Source organism: Coregonus lavaretus (assembly GCF_964263955.1).
Source record: "Coregonus lavaretus genome assembly, chromosome: 36".
In the NCBI taxonomy this organism is placed as follows: domain Eukaryota; kingdom Metazoa; phylum Chordata; class Actinopteri; order Salmoniformes; family Salmonidae; genus Coregonus; species Coregonus lavaretus.
Genome location: NC_140023.1, coordinates 4500028 through 4526291, shown reverse-complemented (window position 1 = coordinate 4526291; position 26264 = coordinate 4500028). Strand labels below are relative to the sequence as shown.

Sequence of the window (26264 nt, the reverse complement as noted above, 5' to 3'; positions counted from 1 at the left end):
TGCATGTGTATATCTTGTCTGTCTGTCTGTACACCATCTACAGAACGCCACCCTCCAGGCAGAGAAGCAGGCCCTGCATACCAACCTGAAGCAGCTGGAGACCCAGAGCAGTAACCTGCAGGCCCAGATTCTGGCTCTGCAGAGACAGACTGCATCTCTACAGGAGAACAACACCACACTACAGACCCAGAACGCCAAACTACAGGTTCCCTCTGTTGCTCCCTCACTGCTGTGCCCTGAACCCTATTTTCTGGCCTTGTCTACACTGCATCTATAGCCTGTATTCTAGTTTAAACCCTCTTCAAGCATGTCTCTTCTCCACTCTGCCCAGTGACTAGAGATAATTCCCCTCCACAACATCTATTTTGATTTATTTTATGGCAGCGGTTCAACAAAATCTTGGGTTGTAAAATCTACATCAGAACAAGATTCGGCTGCATTCTGCTGCAAGCCAAAACTAATTACAACTTTGAACATGTCTGTGCTTGTGATTTGTACTGGCAAAAAAACATTTGACCACTGATGTCTAGGACATGCAACGTCTCAACCATCGGAGTGGACTGGAGGGACGGGCTGGCTGTGTACACAGTGCCCCCTGTTGCTCAGAAGTGACACCTACATCTATTCAAATTATTTTATGGGGTTCTTACACTGGTTTTCACATAATCAGTTAATCGAATCCAATGCTATTCCTAGCAGGACATGACAAAACCCTTGAAGAAACAGTTATAGTTAAGGGCATTTCTGATTGACTGAGTTCAGACTGCTCAGATCATCTAATCAGAAGTCTTGTTTACCCCCCTAGGTTGAGAATTCAACACTGAACTCCCAGAGTGGCGCTCTCATGACCCAGAATGCCCAACTGGCAACGCAGCAGTCCAGCACGGAGAACGAGAAGGAGGGGGCGGTGAGGGAGAGGGAGGACCTGAGGTCCACCTATGAGATGCTGCTAAGGGACCATGAGAAGCTGGCTGCCCTGCATGAGAGACAGGCCTCCGAATACGAGGGCCTCATCGGCAAACATGGAGGCCTGAAGAGTGCCCACAAGAGCCTGGAGTCACAGCACAGAGACCTGGAGGACAGGTGGGGTTTCTACTGGGGCTGTTATGTGCTTACAGCATACTGTAGCACAGCTGGCATACCATCACTTACTTAACCACACGGCCAAACACACACATGCACGACAGTCTTACTATGCATTCACCTCCACTCTACCAATACACAGCACTCAAGTCAGAGACGCGCATAAACGCACAGCTGCTGTTCACTAACAGGTAGTACTGTATTTACAGGTATAACCAGCTGCTGAGGCAGAAGGATCAGCTGGAGGAGCTGGAGAAACAGCTGAAGGCACAGCAGGAGAAGATGCTGTCTGAGAACAAGAGCCACAAGACCACTGCTGCAGACTACCACAAACTGAAGGAGGAGAATGAAAGGTGAGTGCTTCAGGGTTAAACTGAATACCGTATGTATAAGGAACCGAGGGGGAGGAGGATGTGCCCTGAGGTTTACTTTGGGGTGCAGGGAACATCCCTTAACTGTCAGTCCAGGTGCAGAGAAACCTGTGCAACAAGATTTTTAGAGAGCGAGGGAAAAGAAAGTCTGCATGTTTTGAGTGGCAGCATGCAGACATTTTAAGTGGTTGGTTACAATTAGAGAACTAACCATTTAGCTGTTATTTTCCAAATGAAATGTTAATTAGTGTATTTTCCCCTTCTTTCATAAAGGTCTCTCCCTCAAACCACGGTTTGACATGTGCCAGGGACTATGAGTAAAGAATGTGCTGTTTGAAACCCATTATGATGTCTCTGTGTGTAGGCTGAACACGGCACACCGCCAGCTGGTGAAGGATAATGAGGGACTGCAGGCCGACCATAAGAACCTGAAGAGCCAGATGAACGGTGCCAAACTTGAACAGACCCGCCTGGAGGCGGAGTTCTCCAAACTCAAAGAGCAGTACCAACAGCTGGACATCACCTCCACCAAGCTCACTAACCAGTGTGAGGTACGGTTACATACACCTCAAACCCACTTCTCTACCTACCACTCACCAACCAGTGTGAGGAACTACAATATCGGCACCACCTTCCCACAGACCGACTAGATTGTAATTTGCATGTTCCACATACACTGCTCAAAAAAATAAAGGGAACACTTAAACAACACAATGTAACTCCAAGTCAATCACACTTCTGTGAAATCAAACTGTCCACTTAGGAAGCAACACTGATTGACAATACATTTCACATGCTGTTGTGCAAATGGAATAGACAACAGGTGGAAATTATAGGCAATTAGCAAGACACCCCCAATAAAGGACTAGTTTTGCAGGTGGTGACCACAGACCACTTCTCAGTTCCTATGCTTCCTGGCTGATGTTTTGGTCACTTTTGAATGCTGGCGGTGCTTTCACTCTAGTGGTAGCATGAGACGGAGTCTACAACCCACACAAGTGGCTCAGGTCGTGCAGCTCATCCAGGATGGCACATCAATGCGAACTGTGGCAAGAAGGTTTGCTGTGTCTGTCAGCGTAGTGTCCAGAGCATGGAGGCGCTACCAGGAGACAGGCCAGTACATCAGGAGACGTGGAGGAGGCCGTAGGAGGGCAACAACCCAGCAGCAGGACTGCTACCTCCGCCTTTGTGCAAGGCGGAGCAGGAGGAGCACTGCCAGAGCCCTGCAAAATGACCTCCAGCAGGCCACAAATGTGCATGTGTCTGCTCAAACGGTCAGAAACAGACTCCATGAGGGTGGTATGAGGGCCCGACGTCCACAGGTGGGGGTTGGGCTTACAGCCCAACACCGTGCAGGACGTTTGGCATTTGCCAGAGAACACCAAGATTGGCAAATTCGCCACTGGCGCCCTGTGCTCTTCACAGATGAAAGCAGGTTCACACTGAGCACATGTGACAGACGTGACAGAGTCTGGAGACGCCGTGGAGAACGTTCTGCTGCCTGCAACATCCTCCAGCATGACCGGTTTGGCGGTGGGTCAGTCATGGTGTGGGGTGGCATTTCTTTGGGGGCCGCACAGCCCTCCATGTGCTCGCCAGAGGTAGCCTGACTGCCATTAGGTACCGAGATGAGATCCTCAGACCCCTTGTGAGACCATATGCTGGTGCGGTTGGCCCTGGGTTCCTCCTAATGCAAGACAATGCTAGACCTCATGTGGCTGGAGTGTGTCAGCAGTTCCTGCAAGAGGAAGGCATTGATGCTATGGACTGGCCCGCCCGTTCCCCAGACCTGAATCCAATTGAGCACATCTGGGACATCATGTCTCGCTCCATCCACCAACGCCACGTTGCACCACAGACTGTCCAGGAGTTGGCGGATACTTTAGTCCAGGTCTGGGAGGAGATCCCTCAGGAGACCATCCGCCACCTTATCAGGAGCATGCCCAGGCGTTGTAGGGAGGTCATACAGGCACGTGGAGGCCACACACACTACTGAGCCTAATTTTGACTTGTTTTAAGGACATTACATCAAAGTTGGATCAGCCTGTAGTGTGGTTTTCCACTTTAATTTTGAGGGTGACTCCAAATCCAGACCTCCATGGGTTGATACATTTGATTTCCATTGATCATTTTTGTGTGATTTTGTTGTCAGCACATTCAACTATGTAAATAAAAAAGTATTTAATAAAATTATTTCATTCATTCAGATCTAGGATGTGTTATTTTAGTGTTCCCTTAAATTTTTTGAGCAGTGTATTTCCCAACTCTATCACAGGTAACTCTTGGTAAATATGCCCCCATGTTATGGAAGTGTTCATAGCTGATGTGTGGCCTCTGTCCAGACATGAGTGTTTACCTGATCTGTCTGTAGGAAAGGATGGCTGATAGAGTAGATGTGCCTGGGGATACACAGCTGGTTTCTCAACACTGTGCTCTGTGAGGCTTAAAGAGTGTCAGACAAGTATTCATACCCTGTAAAAGGCACAGCCCACATGCAGTAATACATACAACCATGTAAAAGAAACTTGGAAACTTGCTCAATAAGCATTTCCATTGAAAATTGAGGTAACAAAATGTTATTCTTTCTCTCTCCCTAGTTGCTGAGCCAGTTGAAGGGGAACCTGGAGGAGGAGAACCGACACCTGCTGGACCAGATCCAGACCCTGATGCTGCAGAACCGCACCCTTCTAGAACAGACCATGGAGAGCAAGGACCTGTACCATGTAGAACAGAGACTGTACATGTGAGAGATGATCCCCCCCCCCCCCCACACTATTATATTTTGCAACCCTGTAACCGGTGTTAAACATGTCAATAGGAGAAATGTCTGTTTCTTGGCTATGATGTAATTTGTCCCTAACTGGTCTTCCCTCCTTCAGAGACAAGCTGAACGAGTTGAGGAGACAGAAGGAGAAGCTGGAGGAGAAGATCATGGATCAGTATAAGTTCTACGACCCCTCACCTCCACGGAGGTAAGTAGCTAGGAGGAGTCCACTCACTGCTGTCACTGTGGTTGGTGCTGTGGCCAGACTCAGGTATGCTGCAGTACATCATGTCCTGTCCATGGCTGAGACAAAGCAGACATCCCCCACATGAAAATGAAATGTATAACTGCAGTAGATTGCTGCAGTCGTCTGGTTAGGGTTCATTCTAGTACCTAATCGACTGCACTATGCCTAACCATTCAGTTCCACTCAGTTCATTTCCGTCCCTGACTAAATGCATATGGTTTACATCTGAACCTAATCAACCCCTGCGTATGGTTGAACTTTCTACCTAACCAGGCAGCTCTGGTTCATATTTATGCCTAACCAACATCCTCATAGCTGTAGATTATGGCTGTCTCTGGGGAATTGGTATGCTGTGGTTACAAGAACGCCCCAGATGCTGGAAAACCCCTGGTTAAATAGGCATGAAATGGGAAATCAAACTAAATGCATTTCCTTCATTTCAAAACATTCCCCCCCTTTCCTGCCTACTGAACACTACCCAGAGTCAAATAATCGACCTCAAATAACAAACCCCTCCTCCTCCCCCTCCCCCTCTCTCCCTCCCCACTCTCTCTCCCTCCCCTCGCTTCCCTCCTTTCTCTCTCTCTCCCTCCTGTCACTCTCTCTCCCTCCCTCCTTTCTCTCTCTCTCCCTCCCCTCACTCCCCTCCACTCTCTCGCTCTTGTGTCAGACGGGGGAACTGGATCACCCTGAAGATGAAGAAACTGATCAAGCCGAGGAGTCGGGAGCGGATGCGTTCCCTGACGCTGACGCCCACACGCTCTGAGTCCAGCGACGGCTTCCTGGGGCTTCCTCTGGACAGCCAGGACTCCTCCTCCATAGGCTCTGGCTCCAACTCCCTGGACGACACACTGACACACAAGAGAAGCAGCAGTGAGTAGACACACTCTCAGGCCTGCATGGAATACTCCCTACTGAACAGATCAAATCAAGCCTTATTTGAAGTGCAATTAAAACACATCAATATACTTTACAGTAAAATAAACACAATAGAAGGAAGCAATAGACTTTTAAAAAGAGTCTGCTACTGACCAGGCAGTCTAAGACTAGGTCTTCCTCTCACTCAGTACAATTGACCAGAGGGACTGACACACAGGAAGAAGGACTAGATCACATATTAGCTAAATAAGACACGGGAAGCAGAGTACATATTAATAGATGAATTGTATTAATAAATACATGCAGGCTTAGACACAGGAAATGCACGTTCAGAACGGCAGACACAGGAAATATGATCCACACAGAGAGACCAAAGTACACTGGGTCAGATAGGAAAGTACAGGCTGACACTAGAACATGAGCAGGGTCAGATTCAGTCAGGAAATGAAGAATGAGCAGGGGTCAGTTGCAGACGGTGAGGTATGCCATGCAGTAGATGCTTGTTGCTGTGTGGTGGTTGGTTGTGTGGGCCTAACGCTTGCAGTGCTTGTTTTTCTCTCTCTGTGCAAAAGGGAAGAGAGACTCTCAGAGAGTGCTGCATTTCCATGTGCAGGGTAACCAGGGTTCCTCTAATGGTATGCTAAGAGGGGAGGGTTGGGCGCGGCTTGTAGTCAAGCTGTCCTGTCACTCAGGGCATGTCAACATGACGTGTCGTGACTCATCCTTCAGTCAATGTCCATACCTATTAAAAGGTGCAATGCATTATGGGTCACCTGTGCTCAATGCACAAGCTATCAAATATTTTTTTCTTCAACTATACTAAAGACAACCTTTTATGTAACCATTTGATTTCTTTGAATAGCTATAATAAATAGCATTTACAGTGCATTCGGAAAGTATTCAGACCCCTTTTTTCACATTTTGTTACGTTAGTCTTATTCTAAAATTAATTAAATAAAAAAATGTCCTCATCAATCTACACACAATACCCCATAATGATGAAGCAAAAACAGGTTTTTAGACATTTGTGCTAATTTATTTAAAATAAAAAACAGAAATACATTATTTACATAAGTATTCAGACCCCTTGCTATGAGACTCGAAATTTAGCTCAGGTGCATCCTGTTACCATTGATCATCCTTGAGATGTTTCTACAATTTGATTGGAGTCCACCTGTGGTAAATTCAATTGATTGGACATCATTTGGAAATGCACACACCTGTCTATATAAGGTCCCAAAGAAGTTTGGAACCACCAAGACTCTTCATAGAGCTGCCCCCCCCGGCCAAACTGACCAATCGGGGGAGAAGGGCCTTGGTTAGGGAGGTGACCAAGAACTTGATGGTCACTCTGACAGAGCTCTAGACGTCCTCTGTGGAGAACCTTCCAGAAGGACAACCATCTCTGCAGCACTACACCAATCAGGCCTTAATGGTAGAGTGGCCAGACGGAAGCCACTCCTCAGTAAAAGGCACATGACAGCCCTCTTGGAGTTTGCCAAATGTACCTAAAGATTCTCAGATCGTGAGAAAGAAGATTCTCTGGTATGAGGAAACCAAGATTGAACTATATTTGGCCTGAATGCCAAGCGTTATGTCTGGATGAAACCTGGCACCATCCCTACGGTGAAGCATGGTGGTGGCAGCATCATGTTGTGGGGATGTTTTTCAGCGGCAGGGACTGGGAGACTAGTAAGGATCGAGGGAATGATGAACGGAGCAAAGAGAGATCCTTGATGGAAACCTGCTCCAGAGTGCTCAGGACCTCAGACTGGGGGGAAGGTTCACCTTCCAACAGGACAACGACCCTAAGCACACAGCCAAGACAACGCAGGAGTGGCTTCGGGACAAGTCTCAATGTCCTTGAGTAGCCCAACCAGAGCCCGGACTTGAACCCGATCTAACATATCTTTAGAGACCTGAAAATAGCTGTGCAGCGATGCTCCCCATCCAACCTGACAGAACTTGAGAGGATCTGCAGAAAAGATTGGGAGAAACTCCCCAAATACAGGTGTGCCTAGCTTGTAGCGTCATACCCAAGAAGACTTGAGGCTGTAATCGCTGCCAAAGGTGCTTCAACAAAGTACTGAGTAAAAGGGTCTGAATACTTATGTAAATGTGATATTTACGTTTTAAATTTTTAATAAATGTGCAAAAACCTAAACCTGTTTCTGTTTTTGCTTTGTCATTATGGGGTATTGTGGGTAGATTGATGAGGGGGGAAACAACTATTTAATCCATTTAGGAATAAGGCTGTAACGTAACTAAATGTGGAAAAAGGAAGCACCAGTGACTCGGTTAATAAAAAAGTGGTCAGATGACGCAGATGCTAAGCTACAGGACTGTTTTGCTAGCACAGACTGGAACATGTTCCGGGATTCTTCAGACAGCATTGAGGAGTACACCACATCAGTCACTGGCTTCATCAATAAGTGCATCGATGATGTCGTCCCCACAGTGACCGTACGTACATACCCCAACCAGAAGCCATGGATTACAGGAAACATCCGCACTGAGCTAAATGGTAGAGCTGCCGCTTTCAAGGAACGGGACTCTAACCCGGACGCTTATAAGAAATCCCGCTATGCCCTCCGACGAACCATCAAACAGGCAAAGAGTCTATACAGGACTAAGATTGAATCGTACTACACTGGCTCTGACGCTCGTCGGATGTGGCAGGGCTTGAAAACTATTACAGACTACAAAGGGAAGCACAGCCGTGAGCTGCCCAGTGACACAAGCCTACCAGACGAGCTAAACCACTTCTATGCTCGCTTCGAGGCAAGCAACACTGAAGCATGCATGAGAGCACCAGCTGTTCCGGATGACTATGTGATCACGCTCTCCGTAGCCGATGTGAGTAAGACTTTTAAGCAGGTCAACATTCACAAGGCCGCAGGGCCAGACGGATTACCAGGACGTGTACTCCGAGCATGTGCTGACCAACTGGCAAGTGTCTTCACTGACATTTTCAACATGTCCCTGACTGAGTCTGTAATACCAACATGTTTCAAGTAGACCACCATAGTCCCTGTGCCCAAAGACACTAGGATAACCTGCCTAAATGACTACCGACCCGTAGCACTGATGTCTGTAGCCATGAAGTGCTTTGAAAGGCTGGTCATGGCTCACATCAACAGCATTATCCCAGAAACCCTAGACCCACTCCAATTTGCATACCGCCCCAACATATCCATAGATGATGCAATCTCTATTGCACTCCACACTGCCCTTTCCCACCTGGACAAGAGGAACACCTACGTGAGAATGCTATTCATTGACTACAGCTCAGCATTCAACACCATAGTGCCCTCTAAGCTCATCAATAAGCTAAGGATCCTGGGACTAAACACCTCCCTCTGCAACTGGATCCTGGACTTCCTGACGGGCCTCCCCCAGGTGGTAAGGGTAGGTAACAACACATCTGCCACACTGATCCTCAACACGGGGGCCCCTCAGGGGTGCGTGCTCAGTCCCCTCCTGTACTCTCTGTTCACCCATGACTGCATGGCCAGGCACGACTCCAACACCATCATTAAGTTTGCCGACGACACAACAGTGGTAGGCCTGATCACCGACAACGATGAGACAGCCTATAGGGAGGAGGTCAGAGACCTGGCCGTGTGGTGCCAGGACAACAACCTCTCCCTCAACGTGACCAAGACAAAGGAGATGATTGTGGACTACAGGAAAAAAAAGAGGACTGAGCACGCCCCCATTCTCATCGACGGGGCTGTAGTGGAACAGGTTGAGAGCTTCAAGTTCCTTGGTGTCCACATCACCAACGAACTATCATGGTCCAAACACACCAAGACAGTCGTGAAGAGGGCATGACAAAGCCTATTCCCCCTCAGGAGACTGAAAAGATTTGGCATGGGTCCTCAGATCCTCAAAAAATTCTACAGCTGCACCATCGAGAGCATCCTGACTGGTTGCATCACCGCCTGGTATGGCAACTGCTTGGCCTCCGACCACAAGGCACTACAGAGGGTAGTGCGTACGGTCCAGTTCATCACTGGGGCCAAGCTTCCTGCCATCCAGGACCTCTATACCAGGCGGTGTCAGAGGAAGGCCCTCAAAATTGTAAAAGACTCCAGCCACCCTAGTCATAGACTGTTCTCTCTGCTACCGCACGGCAAGCGGTACCGGAGTGCCAAGTCTAGGTCCAAAAGACTTCTCAACAGCTTCTACCCCCAAGCCATAAGACTCCTGAACAGCTAATCATGGCTACCCGGACTATTTGCACTGCCCCCCCACCCCATCCTTTTTACGCTGCTGCTACTCTGTTAATTATTTATGCATAGTCACTTTAACTCTACCCACATGTACATATTACCTCAACTAGCCGGTGCCCCCGCACATTGACTCTGCAACGGTACCCCCCTGTATATATAGCCTCCCTACTGTTATTTTATTTTACTTCTGCTTTTTTTTTTCTCAACACTTTTTTTGTTGTTGTTTTATTTTTACTTTTTTGTTAAAAATAAATGCACTGTTGGTTAAGGGCTGTAAGTAAGCATTTCACTGTGATGTCTGCACCTGTTGTATTCGGCGCATGTGACCAATAAAATTTGATTTGTTTTGATTTGAAAAAGTAAAGGGGTCTGAAATACTTTCCCAATGCACTGTATGTAACACACACACAATATGATATACAGTACCAGCCAAAAGTTTGAACACACCTACTCATTCAAGGGTTTTTCTTTATTTTTACTATTTTCTACATTGTAGAATAATAGTGAAGACATCAAAACTATGAAATAACACATATGGAATCATGTAGTAACCAAAAAAGTGTTAAACAAATCAAAATATATATTATATTTGAGATTCTTCAAATAGCCACCCTTTGTCTTGATGACAGCTTTGCACACTCTTGGCATTCTCTCAACTAGCTTCACCTGGAATGCTTTTCCAACAGTCTTGAAGGAGTTCCCACATATGCTGAGCACTTGTTGTCTGCTTTTCCTTCAGTCTGCGGTCCGACTCATCCCAAATCATCCCAATTGGGTTGAGGTCGGGGGATTGTGGAGGCCAGGTCATCTGATGCAGCACTCCATCACTCTCCTTCTTGGTCAAATAGCCCTTACACAGCCTGGAGGTGTGTTGGGTCATTGTCCTGTTGAAAAACAAATGATAGTCCCACTAAGCCCAAACTAGATGGGATGGCATATCGCTGCAGAATGCTGTGGTAGCAATGCTGGTTAAGTGTGCCTTGAATTCTAAATAAATCACACAGTGTCACCAGCAAAGCACCATAACACCTCCCCCTACATGCTTTACAGTGGGAACTACACATGCAGAGATAATCTGTTCACCCACACCGCGTCTCACAAAGACTCCAGACCAAAGGACACATTTCCACCGGTCTAATGTCCATTGCTTGTGTTTCTTGGCCCAAGTAGGTCTCTTCTTCTTATTGGTGTCCTTTAGTAGTGGTTTCTTTGCAGTAATTAGAACATGAAGGCCTGATTCACACAGTCCCCTCTGAACAGTTGATGTTGAGATGTGTCTGTGACTTGAACTCTGTGAAGCATTTATTTGGGCTGCAATTTCTGAGGCTAGTAACTCTAATGAACTTATCCTCTGCAGCAGAGGTAACTCTGGGACTTCCATTCCCGTGGCGGTCTTCATGAGAGCCAGTTTCATCATAGCGCTTGATGGTTTTTGCGACTGCACTTGAATAAACATTTTTTTTTAATGTTCCGTATTGACTGACCTTCATGTCTTAAAGTAATGATGGACTGTCGTTTCTCTTTGCTTATTTGAGCTGTTTTTGCCATAGTATGGACTTGGTCTTTTAGCAAATAGGGCTATCTTCTATATACACCCGCTACCTTGTCACAACACAACTGATTGACTCAAACGCATTAAAAAGGAAAGAAATTCCACAAATTAACTTTTAAGAAGGCACACCTGTTAATTGAAATGCATTCCAGGTGACTACCTCATGAAGCTGGTTGAGAGAATGCCAAGAGTGTGCAAAGCTGTCATCAAGGCAAAGGGTGGCTGGCTATTTGAAGAATCTGTTTAATTTGTTTAACACTTTTTGGTTACTACATGATTCTATGTGTTATTTCATAGTTTTGATGTCTTCACTATTATTCTACAATGTAGAAAATAGTAAAAATAAAGAAAAACCCTTGAATGAGTAGGTGTGTCCAAACTGTTGACTGGTAGTGTATGTCTAAAAAAAGACTGAAGTTCAGCTTCTTTATTTCTGTAAAATGCAGACAGTCTGGAGCTGGAAATCTAAAATGGTGTCTCTGTACAGTCAGTGTCCCAGAATCTTCTGTTTCCCTGTGAACACTGTTCCCCTCGTCTCATCGTTTTACCTCCTAATTGCACCTTTTAATGAACATCTCCCTGTGTGTGTGTGTGTGTGTGGTCTTGTACAGTCGTGGTCAAAGGTTTTGAGAATGACACAAATACTATTTTTCACAAAGTCTGCTGCCTCAGTTTTGAAGATGGCAATTTGCATATACTCCAGAATGTCATGAAGAGTGATCAGATGAATTTCAATTAATTGCAAAGTCCCTCTTTGCCATGAAAATGAACTGAATCCCCAAAAAACAATTTCCACTGCATTTCAGCCCTGCCACAAAAGGACCAGCTGCCATCATGTCAGTGATTCTCTTGTTAAGAGAGTGTTGACGAGGACAAGGCTGGAGATCACTCTGTCATGCTGATTGAGTTAGAATAACAGACTGGAAGCTTTAAAAGGAGGGTGGTGCTTGAAATCATTGTTCTAACCATGGTTACCTGCAAGGAAACATGTGCCGTCATCATTGCTTTGCACAAAAAGGGCTTCACAGGCAAGGATATTGCTGCTATTAAGATTGCACCTAAATCAACCATTTATCATCAAGAACTTCAAGGAGAGAGGTTCCATTGTGGTGAAGAAGGCGTCAGGGTGCCCAAGAAAGTCCAGCAAGCTCCAGGACCGTCTCCTAAAATTGATTCAGCTGCGGGATCGGGGCACCACCAGTGCAGAGTTTGTTCAGGAATGGCAGCAGGCAGGTGTGAGTGCATCTGCACGCACAGTGAGGCAAAGACTTTTGGAGGATGGTCTGGTGTCAAGAAGGGCAGCAAAGAAGCCACTTCTCTCCAGGAAAAACATCAGGGACAGACTGATATTCTGCAAAAGGTACAGGTATTGGACTGCTGAGGACTGGGGTAAAGTCAGTTTCTCTGATGAATCCCCTTTCCGATTGTTTGGGGCATCCGGAAAACACCTTGTCTGGAGAAGACAAGGTGAGCGCTACCATCAGTCCTGTGTCATGCCAACAGTAAAGCATCCTGAGACCATTCATGTGTGGGGTTGCTTCTCAGCCAAGGGAGTGGGCTCACTCACAATTTTGCCTAAGAACACAGCCATGAATAAATAATGGTAGCAACACATCCTCCGAGAGCAACTTCTCCCAACCATCCAAGAACAGTTTGGTGACGACCAATGCCTTTTCCAGCATGATGGAGCACCTTGCCATAAGGCAAAAGTGATAACTAAGTGGCTCGGGGAATAAAACATTGACATTTTGGGTCCATGGCCAGGAAACTCCCCAGACCTTAATCCCATTGAGAACTTGTGGTCGATCCTCAAGAGGCGGGTGGACAAACAAAAACCCACAAATTCTGACAAACTCCAAGCATTGATTATGCAAGAATGGGCTGCCATCAGTCAGGATGTGGCCCAGAAGTTAATTGACAGCATGCCAGGGCGGATTGCAGAGGTCTTGAAAAAGAAGGGTCAACACTGCAAATATTGACTCTTTGCATAAACTTAATGTAATTGTCAATAAAAGCCTTTGACACTTATGGAATGCTTGCAATTATACTTCAGTATACCATAGTAACATCTGACAAAAATATCTCATAACACTGAAGCAGCGAACTTTGTGAAGACCAATACTTGTGTCATTCTCAACTTTTGATCACGACTGTATGTACACGTGTGTGTTTTGTGTGTATTGTCTGTTGGCAGCCTGACATCTTCGATGTGACAACCCTCTTAACAGCCATCCCACTGAGCTGGTGTTTTGTGTTTTGTTTGAACAGTCAGTTAGTATTTGTGTTTGTGTGCTCATTTGCATGTCAGCGTTTTTCACTAATATATGTGTAACTCTGTGTGTTTGTTTTCAGTCCCAGTTGAGTCTTCAGGGCGCTACCCTGGTTCTCTCCCCCTGGTTCTCTCCCCCTGGTTCTCTCCCCCTGGTTCTCAGCGTTGTTAACATCCATCTATTTTCCCCTCCTTTCTTTTCCTCTCCATCCCCTGGTCTTTCTGTTTCTCCCCTCTCTGCTTTGGCTGTAAACTGACAGCTCTGAAAAGGTTGCCCTTTATGAGGACCAGATCGAAGGAGAAAGACAAAGAGAAGGCCATCTACCGCCGGTCAATGTGTAAGACATCCAATAGCCCGCCCAGCGTCCTACCACCTACCTCCACCTCCTCTGGCCTGCACCTGCCTCCCTCCATCACCTAGAGTCTCTTCTTATAGATTCTAGCTGGTTTCTTTCCTTCTTTTCTAGGAATACAAAACTCAAACACTCTACTATATATCCCTAATAGTAGCTACATCTATCTTAACAGCACATTTTGTTGTTGTGTTTGTGTTAGATTTGTGTACAGTCAAAGTAATGAAATACAATAACCAATATATGTAGATATTAGAACAAACTAACACTCTTCAGTGATTAATGACACTAATGTGAGGTAATGTGAGTGTAGAGAGTAGAGGTGTTCTGTGAACCGTAGTTCTTTTTCTGTAGTTATTTTCACTGTAGTGTTGTGGTATCTGTAGATGAGCTATAGTTCCTTTTTAGTCGATGTCTAGTCCATGTATATGTGTGACAGTGCAGGCGCGAGGTACTGTATACCATTCTACTTTTCTCTACTGTGTGGTGTGGTCTGTGGATGTGTGTGGCCTGCACTGTGTGACTCTGGCCCCATCCATCCATCTATATATCTCTGCCTGTCTGCCTGTGGTGTGAGCGCAGCCTGCCGTCTCACCCCTCTCTCACTACAGTGCTGCTGCAGGCATGGCTTAGCAGAACTACACTGCTCTCTCTCTCTCTCCACCTCTCACTCACAGCAACCATGTAGGAATTGAAATGGAGCCTTCCAGTGCTTTCTTTCTCTATCTTGTTTTCTCTTTCTTTCTTTCTCTCATTTTCTCTTTATCATTCCCTGCCTTCTCTTTTATCTGTCACTCTCTTTTTTCAGTTTGGCTGCATTTCAGCTCTTTTGCATGCCTTGCCAACATGGGCATCTCTGAATGCTGCTGCTCTGACTCTTAGCAGCCACTGCATGCTTAGCCTAGCGCTGCTCCCTGTGCCCTCCCTCTGGGGCCAGTCAGCCCACCACATAAGGGTAGGAGGTATCGACTAATTCATCTTCATCTCCAACCCAGCTATGAACGACCTGCTACAGACCATGGCCCTGGCAGGGGGTCAGTGGGCGGGCAGCACAGAGAACCTGGAGGGGCCCGTGGAGACCAACGGGGGCAGCAGTAGCCGGCGAATGAAGGAGCTGGGCTCCATGGCCTACTCCACCAACGCTATCAACTATGCCACCCTCACCCTGCCTTCAGGCAGCAGGGCCAAGAGGAGCCTGAAGATCAAAGGTAGAGACTACAGGACCGCTAGTCGATCCCCCCCCTCATCTTTGTGGTGATGTGAACTATTATCTAGGGAAAAGGAAAGGGTATACCTAGTCAGTTGCACAACTGAATGCATTCAACCAAAATGTGTCTTCCGCATTTAACCCAACCCCTCTGAATCAGAGAGGTGCGGGGGGCTGCCTTAAACGATGTCCACGTCATCGGCCCCCGGGGAGCAGTTGTTGGGGGTTAACTGCCATGCTAATTTTTTCATACTCTAGCTTTCAGAAGATTGGCTGACTCTGATTGGCTGACACAGACTTTGCTTCCCTCATAAGCCCTATTCTCTTGTAGTCTCTCCATCCCTCCAGTCATAACTCATATTTCCACATTTCTTTGTCTCTCCTCCAGACAACGCTTCCTGTGAAGATGTCCCAGCATCCTCAGCTGACCCCAATGGGGTCAAAGGGCAAGGTAAAAAATTTTTTTTGTTGACCTTAAGGACAGAAACTCCCATTACTATTATATACCACAGGGATTAACACCAGTTTATTACTGGAATTAAATATCAAATGGCCCAAAAAAAAGGCACTATTTTAAAAAGCCCTACAGTAAGTATAAATGTCGTGCCACTGTGATGTATTGATGGCCCACTAACGTTAGCTAGAAGCTTGGCCCATATCTCTGCATTTCAGTTTGCTACAATTAGAAAGTGGATCTGCCAAAATGACTAGATTTAGCATGTTATCATTAACCGTAAACTCCTCCTAACAAATGGTCTTAAGCTGCCTGCCTCCATTAGCTGGTAGATCAGGTTTTCTGCCTACTCCATATCCCTGCTCACACACACATATAACACACACACACACACACACAAATTATCTCTATTTCCGGTTAACGCTTGGCTAGCTAAAATGTCATCCCACTGACATGTACATTGTGTAATACAGTAATTATACTTGTTTTCTTAAATTGCGTGAATTTCACAAGGACAGCCTGTTTCACTTGCACTCTGTTACGTTAATGTTCTGGAATGTTAGTGAGTTAACTAATATAATAGCAGGAAGCCTAGTACAATGCAGTATTTCCTAAACTGAGCATAACTAGCAGTATTAGTGAACTGCACCACTGTAGCCCAGTGTAGTGTCTAATATCTGTGGGAGCAGGTTAACCCAGCCAGTTGTGTGTGTTGAGTGTGCTAGGCCTGCAGGTCTTTAGCAGTGCTCGGGCTCTCACCCTCTGCTCTCGACCCATCCACTATATGTAGAGTCCCCTGTAGCATCTGTTGTAAGTGACACATCTGTATAAAACCACTAAAAGTACCACTTTACTCAAGATCTCTACCACTATAAATGATTACCGGCCACATACACTACCGGTCAAAAGTTTTAGAACACCTACTCATTCAAGGGTTTTTCTTTATTTTTACTATTTTCTACATTGTAGAATAATAGTGAAGACATCAAGACTATGAAATAACACATATGGAATCATGTAGTAACCAAAAAAGTGTTAAACAAATCAAAATATATTTTATATTTGAGATTCTTCAATGTAGCAACCCTTTGCCTTGATGACAGCTTTGGTGTGGGAGGTACACTTTTGACCGGTAGTGTACCTGCTGACATCACTTTCCCAATACTACTACTGTACCTCCCACACCAAACCTGAACCAACCTGAAGACCACTAATAACAGCAATACCACTATCAGTTAGCATCCCACTCACTCACATACAGCCCACCTGTCCTCTAGTACAATCCTCCTCTCCCTCCCCTTCAATCACCTGAGCCCCTCCCCTGTTGGCCTCTGGGTCATGTCAATCACAAGGCTCCTTTCCTCCAGTCAGGTTTTACAATAGGTCCTTCCTCTTGAATGATGATTCCTCCCTTCAAGTTTGTGAGCCCCTCCCTCCCCACTGCCTTTGTGTGATGGGGCATGTTGTTGGAGTAGCATGGCACCGTGCCACCCTTCCTGCCTGCATGCACCATCTGCTGCCCTGTGTGATGTGCTCTCTCAAACTGTGTGCCCTCGTCTCCCAATCCAGCCTCAAGACCCTCCAGCCTCCATAGTATCAAGACCATCAGTAGTAATAGCAATAATAACTCCCACTCCTCTCCACTCGAGGCCAAAGGTACAGTCACACCGCTAACCAGAACACCCCTCTCTCCCATGCTCCTGTATACGATACCTTTGTTGATTCACACACACGATAGATTAAAACAATAAGAAACAGAAGAACAAAATGTATATAGAAATCTTCGGAATTGCTTCCTCTCTTTGAGGTATGTTCTGAAGGGTCCAGGCTAGGTTTTGCATATTTGTTATTTATTTGCATTGTCACAAAAAAGTAGGTTCCAGAGCTATGTTCCTGAGCTATGCTTTATATCCAGAGCCTGTCATCACCTTGGGGTGATACTCTTATGTTCGTACTTGAGATAGTCATACACCGTTAGAGCATAACTTACCTACAGTACTGTTTCTCTTCAGGCACATTGAACGGAAACCTCAGCAGGCCCCACAGTGAGAGCAGTGGGGAGTTCAGCCTCAGTCTGGACCAGGAGGAGTGGTCCAGTGGGAGCAGCCCTGTCCAGCACCCCCTGTCCCGCTCCTCTCACCAGAGCCCCATGCTGCTGCGGAGGTCCCTGGACCCCCAGGCCACACAGGCCAGGAAGAAGACTGGCAGCTCCTCGGGCAGCACCAGTGAAGTGGTCTCTCTACAGCAGTTCCTAGAGGAGAGTACCGACCCCGCAGAGGTGACAGCCTGGAACACACAGGAACACTAGATTATAAAATAATAATATAATATGCCATTTAGCAGACGCTTTTATCCAAAGCGACTTACAGTCATGTGTGCATACATTTTTACGTATGGGTGGTCCCGGGGATCGAACCTACTACCCTGGCGTTACAAGCGCCATGCTCTACCAATTGAGCTACAGAGGACCACTACACAATTTTGGGATAGTACCGTTTTATTCATAGGCTTCAGATGTGCTATGATAAGAAACAAGTAGAAGTTATTTCACCAATCAGGTCTGCTATAAAGCCCAGGTAATATCATGGTATGGCAACTTTAATGTCTCTTCTCCATCTCCAGTCTGGCAGCCAAGAGAATCTGACCGTTGAGTCTCCCCGCCTCTCTGGAGGCACTGAGTATGTGCAGAGGGACCGGGCTGAGCGAGGCTCCACATCCTGCACCGGCACTAAGGGGCGGGGCATCCTGCGCTCAGCCAGTGGGAAGGCAGCGCCAGTGAACTCAGTTGGCCGTCCCCCCCGGGGTGACCAACCAGGTCGTCCCAGTCTACGGAAGGCAGAGAGTACGCGTGTGAAGGGCACGGTCCAGCCCCGGGTCAGCCTCTCCTCCCAGAGTAAAGCCATGTCTGTGTCTGAGCGTCTGGACATCTCCTCCTCCACGCTGCCCCGGGCCAGCAGCGTCATCTCCACAGCCGAGGGCTCCACACGTCGGACCAGCATCCACGACCTGCTGTCCAAAGACGCCCGGCAGCCCGTGTCTGTGGACCACTCACCCTCCTCAAAGACCTCGCCTAGCGCCTCCACCACGCCCAGTGAGTACCCCCCAACCAGTACTCCCTCACAACACCCCAACCACCAGTCCATCCCCCCAGCCCTCGTGCCCCTGTCCCTGCCCAAGTCAGTCAGTATGCCCTGCACGGGCAGTCAGCAACCCCCCAATAGTAAGGAAACTGACCTCTCCAGCCTGGAGTCCTTCTTTGGCTCGTCCTTCACAGTAGAGTCAGTGTTTATGGACTCCATCTTCAGCGAGCCAACCTTCACAGGGGGTAAGAGCCACACCTTCCTCTCCCTCAACACCTCCCTGGTCAGTAACATCAGTGGCCCCCCAGGCAAAACCCACTCCCACCCCCAGCCCAACTCTGTTCAAACCACCCAGAACCAACCAAACGGGCAAAAGCCCTGCCCACCTGACCAGAATGGGGAACAGGAGGTCATTGACACCAATCATGCGCTTGATGCTGACCAATCCCCATCCCCACCCCTTAGCCCAGAGGACCAACAATCGTTGTGGTATGAGTATGGCTGTGTCTGAATGTGTGGCGCCCTGTTCAGCTACTGGTCTGGGACCTGCATAAGGACCAGTGATGGTCGGGGAGAAAAAAGGAACTCTCTGCATGCTTTATCAAAGCACTGTCATGCTATGTTTTCTGTTGAGCTTTCATGTTGTTTTCATGGCTGATTTGTAAATCACAATTCCTCACCTCTGGTTTGGTCTTTCCCGTTGATTTGTGGTTCTCTGGATGTCTTTGCTTCAATGGTCCGTTCACATACTATTCATTAATCACACCTCTTGTTTAGCTCACATTATAAAGCTATTACATGACTGCATTATGGGGGACATGAATAGCTGTTCTAGTTATTTTAATCAACATTTACCATTTATTTTCCAATCACAAATGCATCTTCAGAAAACATGTTGCAAAGCTACATTAACTATCATTTGGACATTCAGTTCATCTTTTAAAAATATTCATGTCAGAAGTCCTCCAGAGTTAGAATGGAGCTCTGTTTAATATTAAAGGAATAGGGCTTGTAGAACATGTCCCATGATAGGCTGTCTGAGGAACACTTTAACTGCCAATAAGCTCTATTTATGGAGTCATTATGTAATCTAGCCCTTCAGAGGAAAGAGCGACTATCTTTAACAGGAAACCAGTTTCTCATCTATTAATGTGAGATAATAGATTCTGTTTCCCTTTTTTTTGTTATTGGTTGTTTGGTATGTGGGAGAATCCTGTCCTCTCTAAAGTACTGTATCGCATTTCATTACAAGTCTAATTCTACTGTATCGACCTCAATGCATATTCACTGAACTGCATGGCTTTATTCTGTCTTGGTTTGTTCTGGACCTCTCATTTTGATTGTTGTGATCAAAATGGTTTTGTCTTTTTCTTTGGTGTGTTTGTGTTTTGTGCATATGACACATTTTTTTCTGTTCCATTTCTTTTTCTGAACAAATCACTCTCAATTGGGGTTAAGGGATTGTTTAGGAAGAAACGTCATTCACAAAATGATTTGAGAGGAAAGAGTTGTAGAGAGAATGTTGTCTTGCTAGTGTTAATAGTGGTGAGAAATTTGCAATATGATTGTCAGATTATTTTGTGAATGAATTTTCTTCTACTCTTGGTTGTCATGGTATTGGATCTGGGTAAAGTCTCGTGATAATGCTCACGGCCACAATACAAATTCCAATTGCACAATAACTAATGTTAGGTAATGTATTATTGTAGACAGACTGAGTACACCCTGTACAAACGTATATTATGAACCATAAGTTATATTCAAGGAGAGAAAGCACTCCTTTATGCACCAGTAGGAGTAGTGATGTCGTTGGTAGTTTAGATTATTTATTTCTGCTTCGTTATGTATTTACCATTTTTGAAATTGTTTTATTGTATTTATCTTGTGTGTGTATAAACCATTAACTGCAGCCTTTATTCCGATGTAATATGACATGCTTTTGTTCTGCAGATGTGGAAGTGTTACAAGAGCGCAGAAAGTCAAAAAGCGGAACTGGGGAGCAACAAAGCTCCTAAACATTACTCATCGGCTACCGTTATATGAGCTCAAGTGGTGAGTGCTGCTCTCCAAGTCCAACAGGGAGATTTCTTTTGGGTGGGGGGGGCTCCATGGTAACCCAAAGTGGTGTAACAGATGTCCCATCCTGGACGCGCTTGCTTATGCTACGCTGGTGTCGTCCCCCCCCCCCCCCGGCCTGGCTGGTGCCACCCGGTAAAGGGCATGTGAATGGACCCTGGTCTGCATGGTGTCTGGTGGAACACGCCCAACCCCTAATAACAGGAGGTCCTGCTACACCTACATGCACCCCCTTCCTCCCTGCTCCTCAGTGCTGTACTCTATGTGTCCAAAGCTGGCTTTTCTTTACTTTTTTCTGTTGGTATTCAGGAAAAAGCACCGGTGGCTCTATACGAGGTGGTGGTCCCTTTGTGAGCTTATCTATCTGCAGTACTGCATGGCTTTGGTGTGGTGCAGCTGAACTCCCTCCCCTTACCCTGACTGTGGATGCATGTAGATTGCTTTCCTGTGCGTCTATATATACATGTTCATCTTATTCTTCTCTGTCATTTCTGCATCTAACCTTTTTCTGTCCCCTTCTCTTCTTCTCTTCACTCTGTCTGCCTCCAACTCAGAGAGGAAAGTGACCTTCAAGCTGTCTGTTTGACTTTGAAGCCTTTAAAAGTTGGTCTACTGAGATGGTCTTCAGTGAGAAAAGATTGTAAAAAAAACAAACATTTAAATCAATTTCAAGAATGCTTCAATAGAGAAAAGTAAACTTCCTATTTTTTTCCTTGAATCAAGGAAGCAAAACTCTTAAAGGGACATTTAAAAAAAATTATATTTCATATTCATCATCTACAGCAACCACCCCAACATCAACATATGTGAAAATTGTGCATTTCTATGTTTTGTAGTAAAAAAGATAGAGGAAGATTGTTTCCAATGACATCATCGGTGTGCATTGTGTGATTTTTAACCAATTATGAGTAGGCATTGCCTACTAATTGGTTGATGTAATTGGAAATGCTTATATTTTTTACTACAAAACATAGAAATGCAAATTTTTTACATATGTTGGGGTGGTGCTGGAAATGATGAATATGAGGTAGAAACATTTTTAAATGTCCCTTTAAGACATATAGGTAACTGCCAAAATAAAGGAAACACCAACAAAGTGTCTTAATAGGGCATTGGGCCACAAGCTGCCAGAACAGTTTCAATGCGCCTTGGCATAGATTCTCCAAGTGTCTGGAACTCTATTGGAGGGATGCAACACCATTCTTCCATGAAAAATTCCAACATTTGGTGTTTTGTTGATAGTGGTGGAAAACGCTGTCTCAGGCATCGGTCCAGAATCTCCCATAAGTGTTCAATTGGGTTGAGATGTAGTGACCATTCAGTGGCCACTCGTGCCTTGTGGAGGGGCATTGGGCCAGTTCATTTCGCATGGCCCGGTGCCCCGGGTGGGTGGAGATTTCACCTAAGGACCAATGGAATGGTCTAAAATGTGCAAACGCCGCCCACCCAGGGAACCGGTCCATGCAAAACGAACTCACCCATTGTCGTCCTGGAAGAGACCACTCCCATCAGGATAGAAATGCTTCACCATAGGTTGAAGGTGATCACTCAGAATGGCTGTGTATTTATTGGCATTTACCTTGCCCTCTAAGGGGTTTTGTGGACCTAAACCATGCCAGGATAATGCACCCCAAACCATAACAAAGGTGCCAGAACCCTCATTTACTCAAGTTTGGCCCTTATTTTGGCAGTTACCTGTATGTGGTGACAATTGTTTTTCTATAACTGACTTTCTGGCAAATTGCACTGCTATGGTGTGACAGACTGCTAACGTTCACTCTACACGGACCTACTCTGGGTGCCAATGTTCACGCAAAGCCAAACGGGTGAGCTTAAACTAGACCCTGGGGACGCCACGTTGTCCTCTGTGTGACTTTGAATCAGCTGGACTTTTGCAGTCTGCCATTTTGATGCTAATGATACTCTTTGTAAATGAGCATGCACATGCAACATCTTTCTACCGTGGAACAGCTGACGTCTACGTTCAGCAATCTGCATGTGGACACAACAAGGTCAACCACAATCTGCATGGAGCAATCAACACGCTTTCCTCCCAATCAGAATGGACTATGTTTTAAGTTGTGTTCCTCTGAAATGCCAAAATGACTATCGCAGGAAGCCATGCCATCTGTTTGATTGACAGCCAATCCAATCAAGATAAAGGTTGTGTGAGCTGAATGGCACAGCTGTGTATGTGTACAGTGCTGTCAGATTACTGTGTCTGTGATGACCTAGTGTTCACTTCTCCACTTTTACATAAATCCATTTGATGTAATTAAAACTCCAGAAGACTCCTGTGTGTCATTTCATCTTCAGTGCCAAGTCTTCATCTCATAAAATACTGTAACCCTCAACAGTGTCATCTATTCTTCCTCTGGTGAATGATTTGTCATCTAATCACCAACTGAAGTGGTTGGCATATTGGACGAAAGTAATGTCATGATTTCTATGGACAGATTAACATAATGCCCCTTTAAATCTTATATATGCCATTTTTGGGGGAGATGGGCCCGCACTGTTTATACTCCCACTTCACTGCTTTATTGAAAATGTTTAGATCCCAACCGGATCTTGGTCAGGTCGATGAAGTGGTGAATTAGGAACATTCCTCTTCTTTACAGGTGTTCTTTATTAGCCCAGCACCTAAGTTAAAGATGTGCGTATGACCACAAACTTCTCTAGAAAGCTAGCGTATACTCAAAGAAGATGAGTGGAGAATCAATGTTCCATCATCTGCTTTATTACACTAAAGTATTTAGTGTCAAAACTGTAAATTACTAGATCTCGCAGATACAATGCAAACACTGTAATTCACTACTACATTGTCTTTCAACCATGTACTTAATATAACCAACAATCTACTGGTATCTTGCCCATAGAAAACTGATTCTGTCCCAAAAGTTAGATTTTATTTTTTACAATGGCCATTTCTTGATAAGCCGAAGTAAAGGCACACAGGTAAATACCTTAGAAATAAATAATTGTACCAAAGCACAGTCTGACAGGATAGTATGTTAATTTCAAGGTATTTACTAGTCAAAGCTCTGAAGAACTGCTTCATGTCCTGTCTCCTTTAAAAACTTCAAGAGATCCTCTGGCTTTAGTCCCATAGAGACAGCATTGGTCATGGGATGGAAGTACACCCGCTCATGGCCTCCGTTGACCAGGTCGCTGTCCAGAACAAACTTGACGCTCTGGTCCTTATCACAGAAGAGTGCCAGGGCGGTGGCACAGCCTTGGCCCACCTTCAGTTTCTCCAACATGGCTGCCTCCTCAGCAAAGCGGAGGTTGCCACTACCCAAGCCTAGCTTCTTAGCCAGGTCGTTGAGGTTGACCGGACGGTCGTGGCGGACAGAGACTAGCCACAGGCCCTTCTTCTTCTTGTCTTTCAGGAAGAGGTTCTTGGTAACTGCTCCACAGAGGTCTTGCAGGTGAGGCATCATCTCTTCCACAGTGAATACCTAAGGGAGAAAAAATGATCACAGCAAGTCAGGACATAACGTTCTTACTCTGGTATCTGATGTCTAAAATGGCTCCCTCTCCTTTTCTCGTTTCACCTACACTGAAATGAAAGATCTGGACATTTCCAGTAGGCATCTATTCTACTGCTTTCACCTAGACTGTTTACAGCTCAGCCCCCTCCTGTACTCCCTGTTCACCCATGACTGCGTGGCCAAGCACACCTCCAACTCAATCAAGTTTGCAGACGACACAACAGTAGTAGGCTTGATTACCAACAATGATGAGACAGCCTACAGGGAGGAGGTGAGGGCTCTGGGAGTATGGTGCAAGGAAAATAACCTCTCACAAAATATCAACAAAACAAAGGAGATGATTGTGGACTTCAGGAAACAGCAGAGGGTGCACCCCCCTATCCACATCGACAGGACCGCAGTGGAGAAGGTGGAAAGCTTCAAGTTCCTTGGCGTACACGTCACCGACAAACTGAAATGGTCCACCCACACAGACAGTGGTGAAGAAGGCGCAACAGAGCCTCTTCAACCTCAGGAGGCTGAAGAAATTCAGCTTAGCACCTAAAACCCTCAAAAACGTTCACAGATGCACAATTGAGAGCATCCTGTCGGGCTGTATCACCCACAACCGCAGGGCTCTCCAGAGGGTGGTGGTGTCTGCCGAACGCATTACCGGGGGCAAACTACCCGCCCTCCAAGACACATACAGCACCCGATGTCACAGGAAGGCCAAAAAGATAATCAAGGACATCAACCACCCGAGCCACTGCCTGTTCACCCCTCTATCATCCAGAAGGCGAGGTCAGTACAGGTGCATCAAAGCTGGGACCGAGAATGAAAAACAATTTCTATCTCAAGGCCATCAGACTGTTAAATAGCCACCACTAGCACATTAGAGGCTGCTGCTGCCTATTGGAATCGCTGGCCACTTTATGAAATGGAACACTAGTCACTTTAATGTTTACATATCTTGCACTACTCATCTCATATGTATATACTGCATTCTATTCTGTAACATTCTACTGTATCTTAGTCCATGCCGCTCTGTCATTGCTTGTCCATATGTATATATTCTTAAATCCCATTCCTTACTAGTTTTGTGTGTATTGGGTATATGTTGTGAAATGTTTTGATATGACTTGTTAGATATTACTGCACTGTCGGAGCTAGAAGCACAAGCATTTCGCTACACCCGCTATAACATCTGCTAAACACGTATGTGATAAATAAAATTTGATTTAAATGTTTCCTTCAGACTTCTGAAATGAAATGCAACCCTAGCAGAAATCAGAGGGAACAATTAACTGAAGACTAGTATGAGATGAGAGAACATATGTCATGTAGGATAATTGTTACATTTTCTACCTGAAACGTTCTACACATTGAATAAGCACTAGTCCTAAAATGAACAATGGCTTGACTAGAGATGTATATAAAATGAGTGACTGAAGGAGTCCATGATGGGACGGTCATCGTGCGACAACTAGTTGTGGTTTTCAAAAGGCAACAGAAAATACAGCCAAGTGAAAGTGTAAATTCTTGTTCAAAATAGCAAAACAATGCACGGCAAAAATCATTCTAGGAGTGTAGGTGGGGATGTGCATTGGCTCTCCAATCCAGTGCATTTTAGTATTGTCCAATACTGGACAATATAGCTCAGTTGGTAGAGCATGGCGCTTGCAACGCCAGGGTCGTGGGTTCGATTCCCACGGGGGGCCAGTATGAAGAAAAAATACATAATGTATTCACTCATTAAGTCGCTCTGGATAAGAGCGTCTGCTAAATTACAAAAAAATTATTTATTTATTTTTTAAACAACTCACTGGACCACCTTGGCAAGCTAGCTATACGGCTAACGTTAGCTAAACTGACTATTGGTTCTTACCGGTGGATGGTCTATGCAGACCGTCTGGATATTCAGACTCTCCAAATACTTTTCCAACTCAGTCCGGAGCGCAGGTGTTGCCATTGTTAAATATTTGCAAAAGGAAAGAAACGCTTTTCAAAGGACAAATCGGAACACTTCCACGTAGCATACACTTCCTCAGTCTCGACTCATTCCACAAACCTGTATTTACACGACTGCGCATGCGCAGACTAGGAACGAATGAACAAACCTAGTCAACGGAGGATTTAGTTTTTGTTTCATGGCGTGTAGATGTATATTTGTCACCCATTAGTGATTTGCAGTAGTTGCGACTCAATTCTGAAGTTCCATTGT

At 45.6% G+C, this 26264-nt stretch overlaps 2 protein-coding genes across 2 annotated transcripts in view; one reads left to right on the top strand and one right to left on the bottom strand.

Moving 5' to 3' along the window:
- Nucleotides 1-19116, top strand: part of LOC311111004 (girdin-like) — a 78447-nt gene extending 59331 nt beyond the window's left edge. The window contains exons 20-32 of the mRNA XM_084153686.1: nucleotides 44-205; nucleotides 806-1083; nucleotides 1293-1436; nucleotides 1819-2005; nucleotides 4052-4197; nucleotides 4334-4426; nucleotides 5136-5338; nucleotides 13661-13738; nucleotides 14749-14961; nucleotides 15349-15411; nucleotides 16984-17070; nucleotides 17427-17692; nucleotides 18037-19116. Of these exons, the coding sequence (XP_084009812.1) occupies nucleotides 44-205; nucleotides 806-1083; nucleotides 1293-1436; nucleotides 1819-2005; nucleotides 4052-4197; nucleotides 4334-4426; nucleotides 5136-5338; nucleotides 13661-13738; nucleotides 14749-14961; nucleotides 15349-15411; nucleotides 16984-17070; nucleotides 17427-17692; nucleotides 18037-19005 (2889 nt within the window). The 3' untranslated portion in view covers nucleotides 19006-19116. The remainder of the gene's footprint in view (nucleotides 1-43; nucleotides 206-805; nucleotides 1084-1292; nucleotides 1437-1818; nucleotides 2006-4051; nucleotides 4198-4333; nucleotides 4427-5135; nucleotides 5339-13660; nucleotides 13739-14748; nucleotides 14962-15348; nucleotides 15412-16983; nucleotides 17071-17426; nucleotides 17693-18036) is intronic.
- Nucleotides 19117-23181: 4065 nt separating this feature from the next.
- Nucleotides 23182-26123, bottom strand: LOC311111011 (prolyl-tRNA synthetase associated domain-containing protein 1-like). Its single transcript, XM_084153696.1, has 2 exons — nucleotides 25929-26123; nucleotides 23182-24031 (listed from the first exon to the last, which is right to left on the bottom strand). The coding sequence occupies exons 1-2, from the start codon at nucleotides 26010-26012 to the stop codon at nucleotides 23603-23605; spliced, it is 513 nt and encodes a 170-aa protein (XP_084009822.1). The 5' UTR covers nucleotides 26013-26123; the 3' UTR covers nucleotides 23182-23602.
- Nucleotides 26124-26264: the final 141 nt, after the last annotated feature.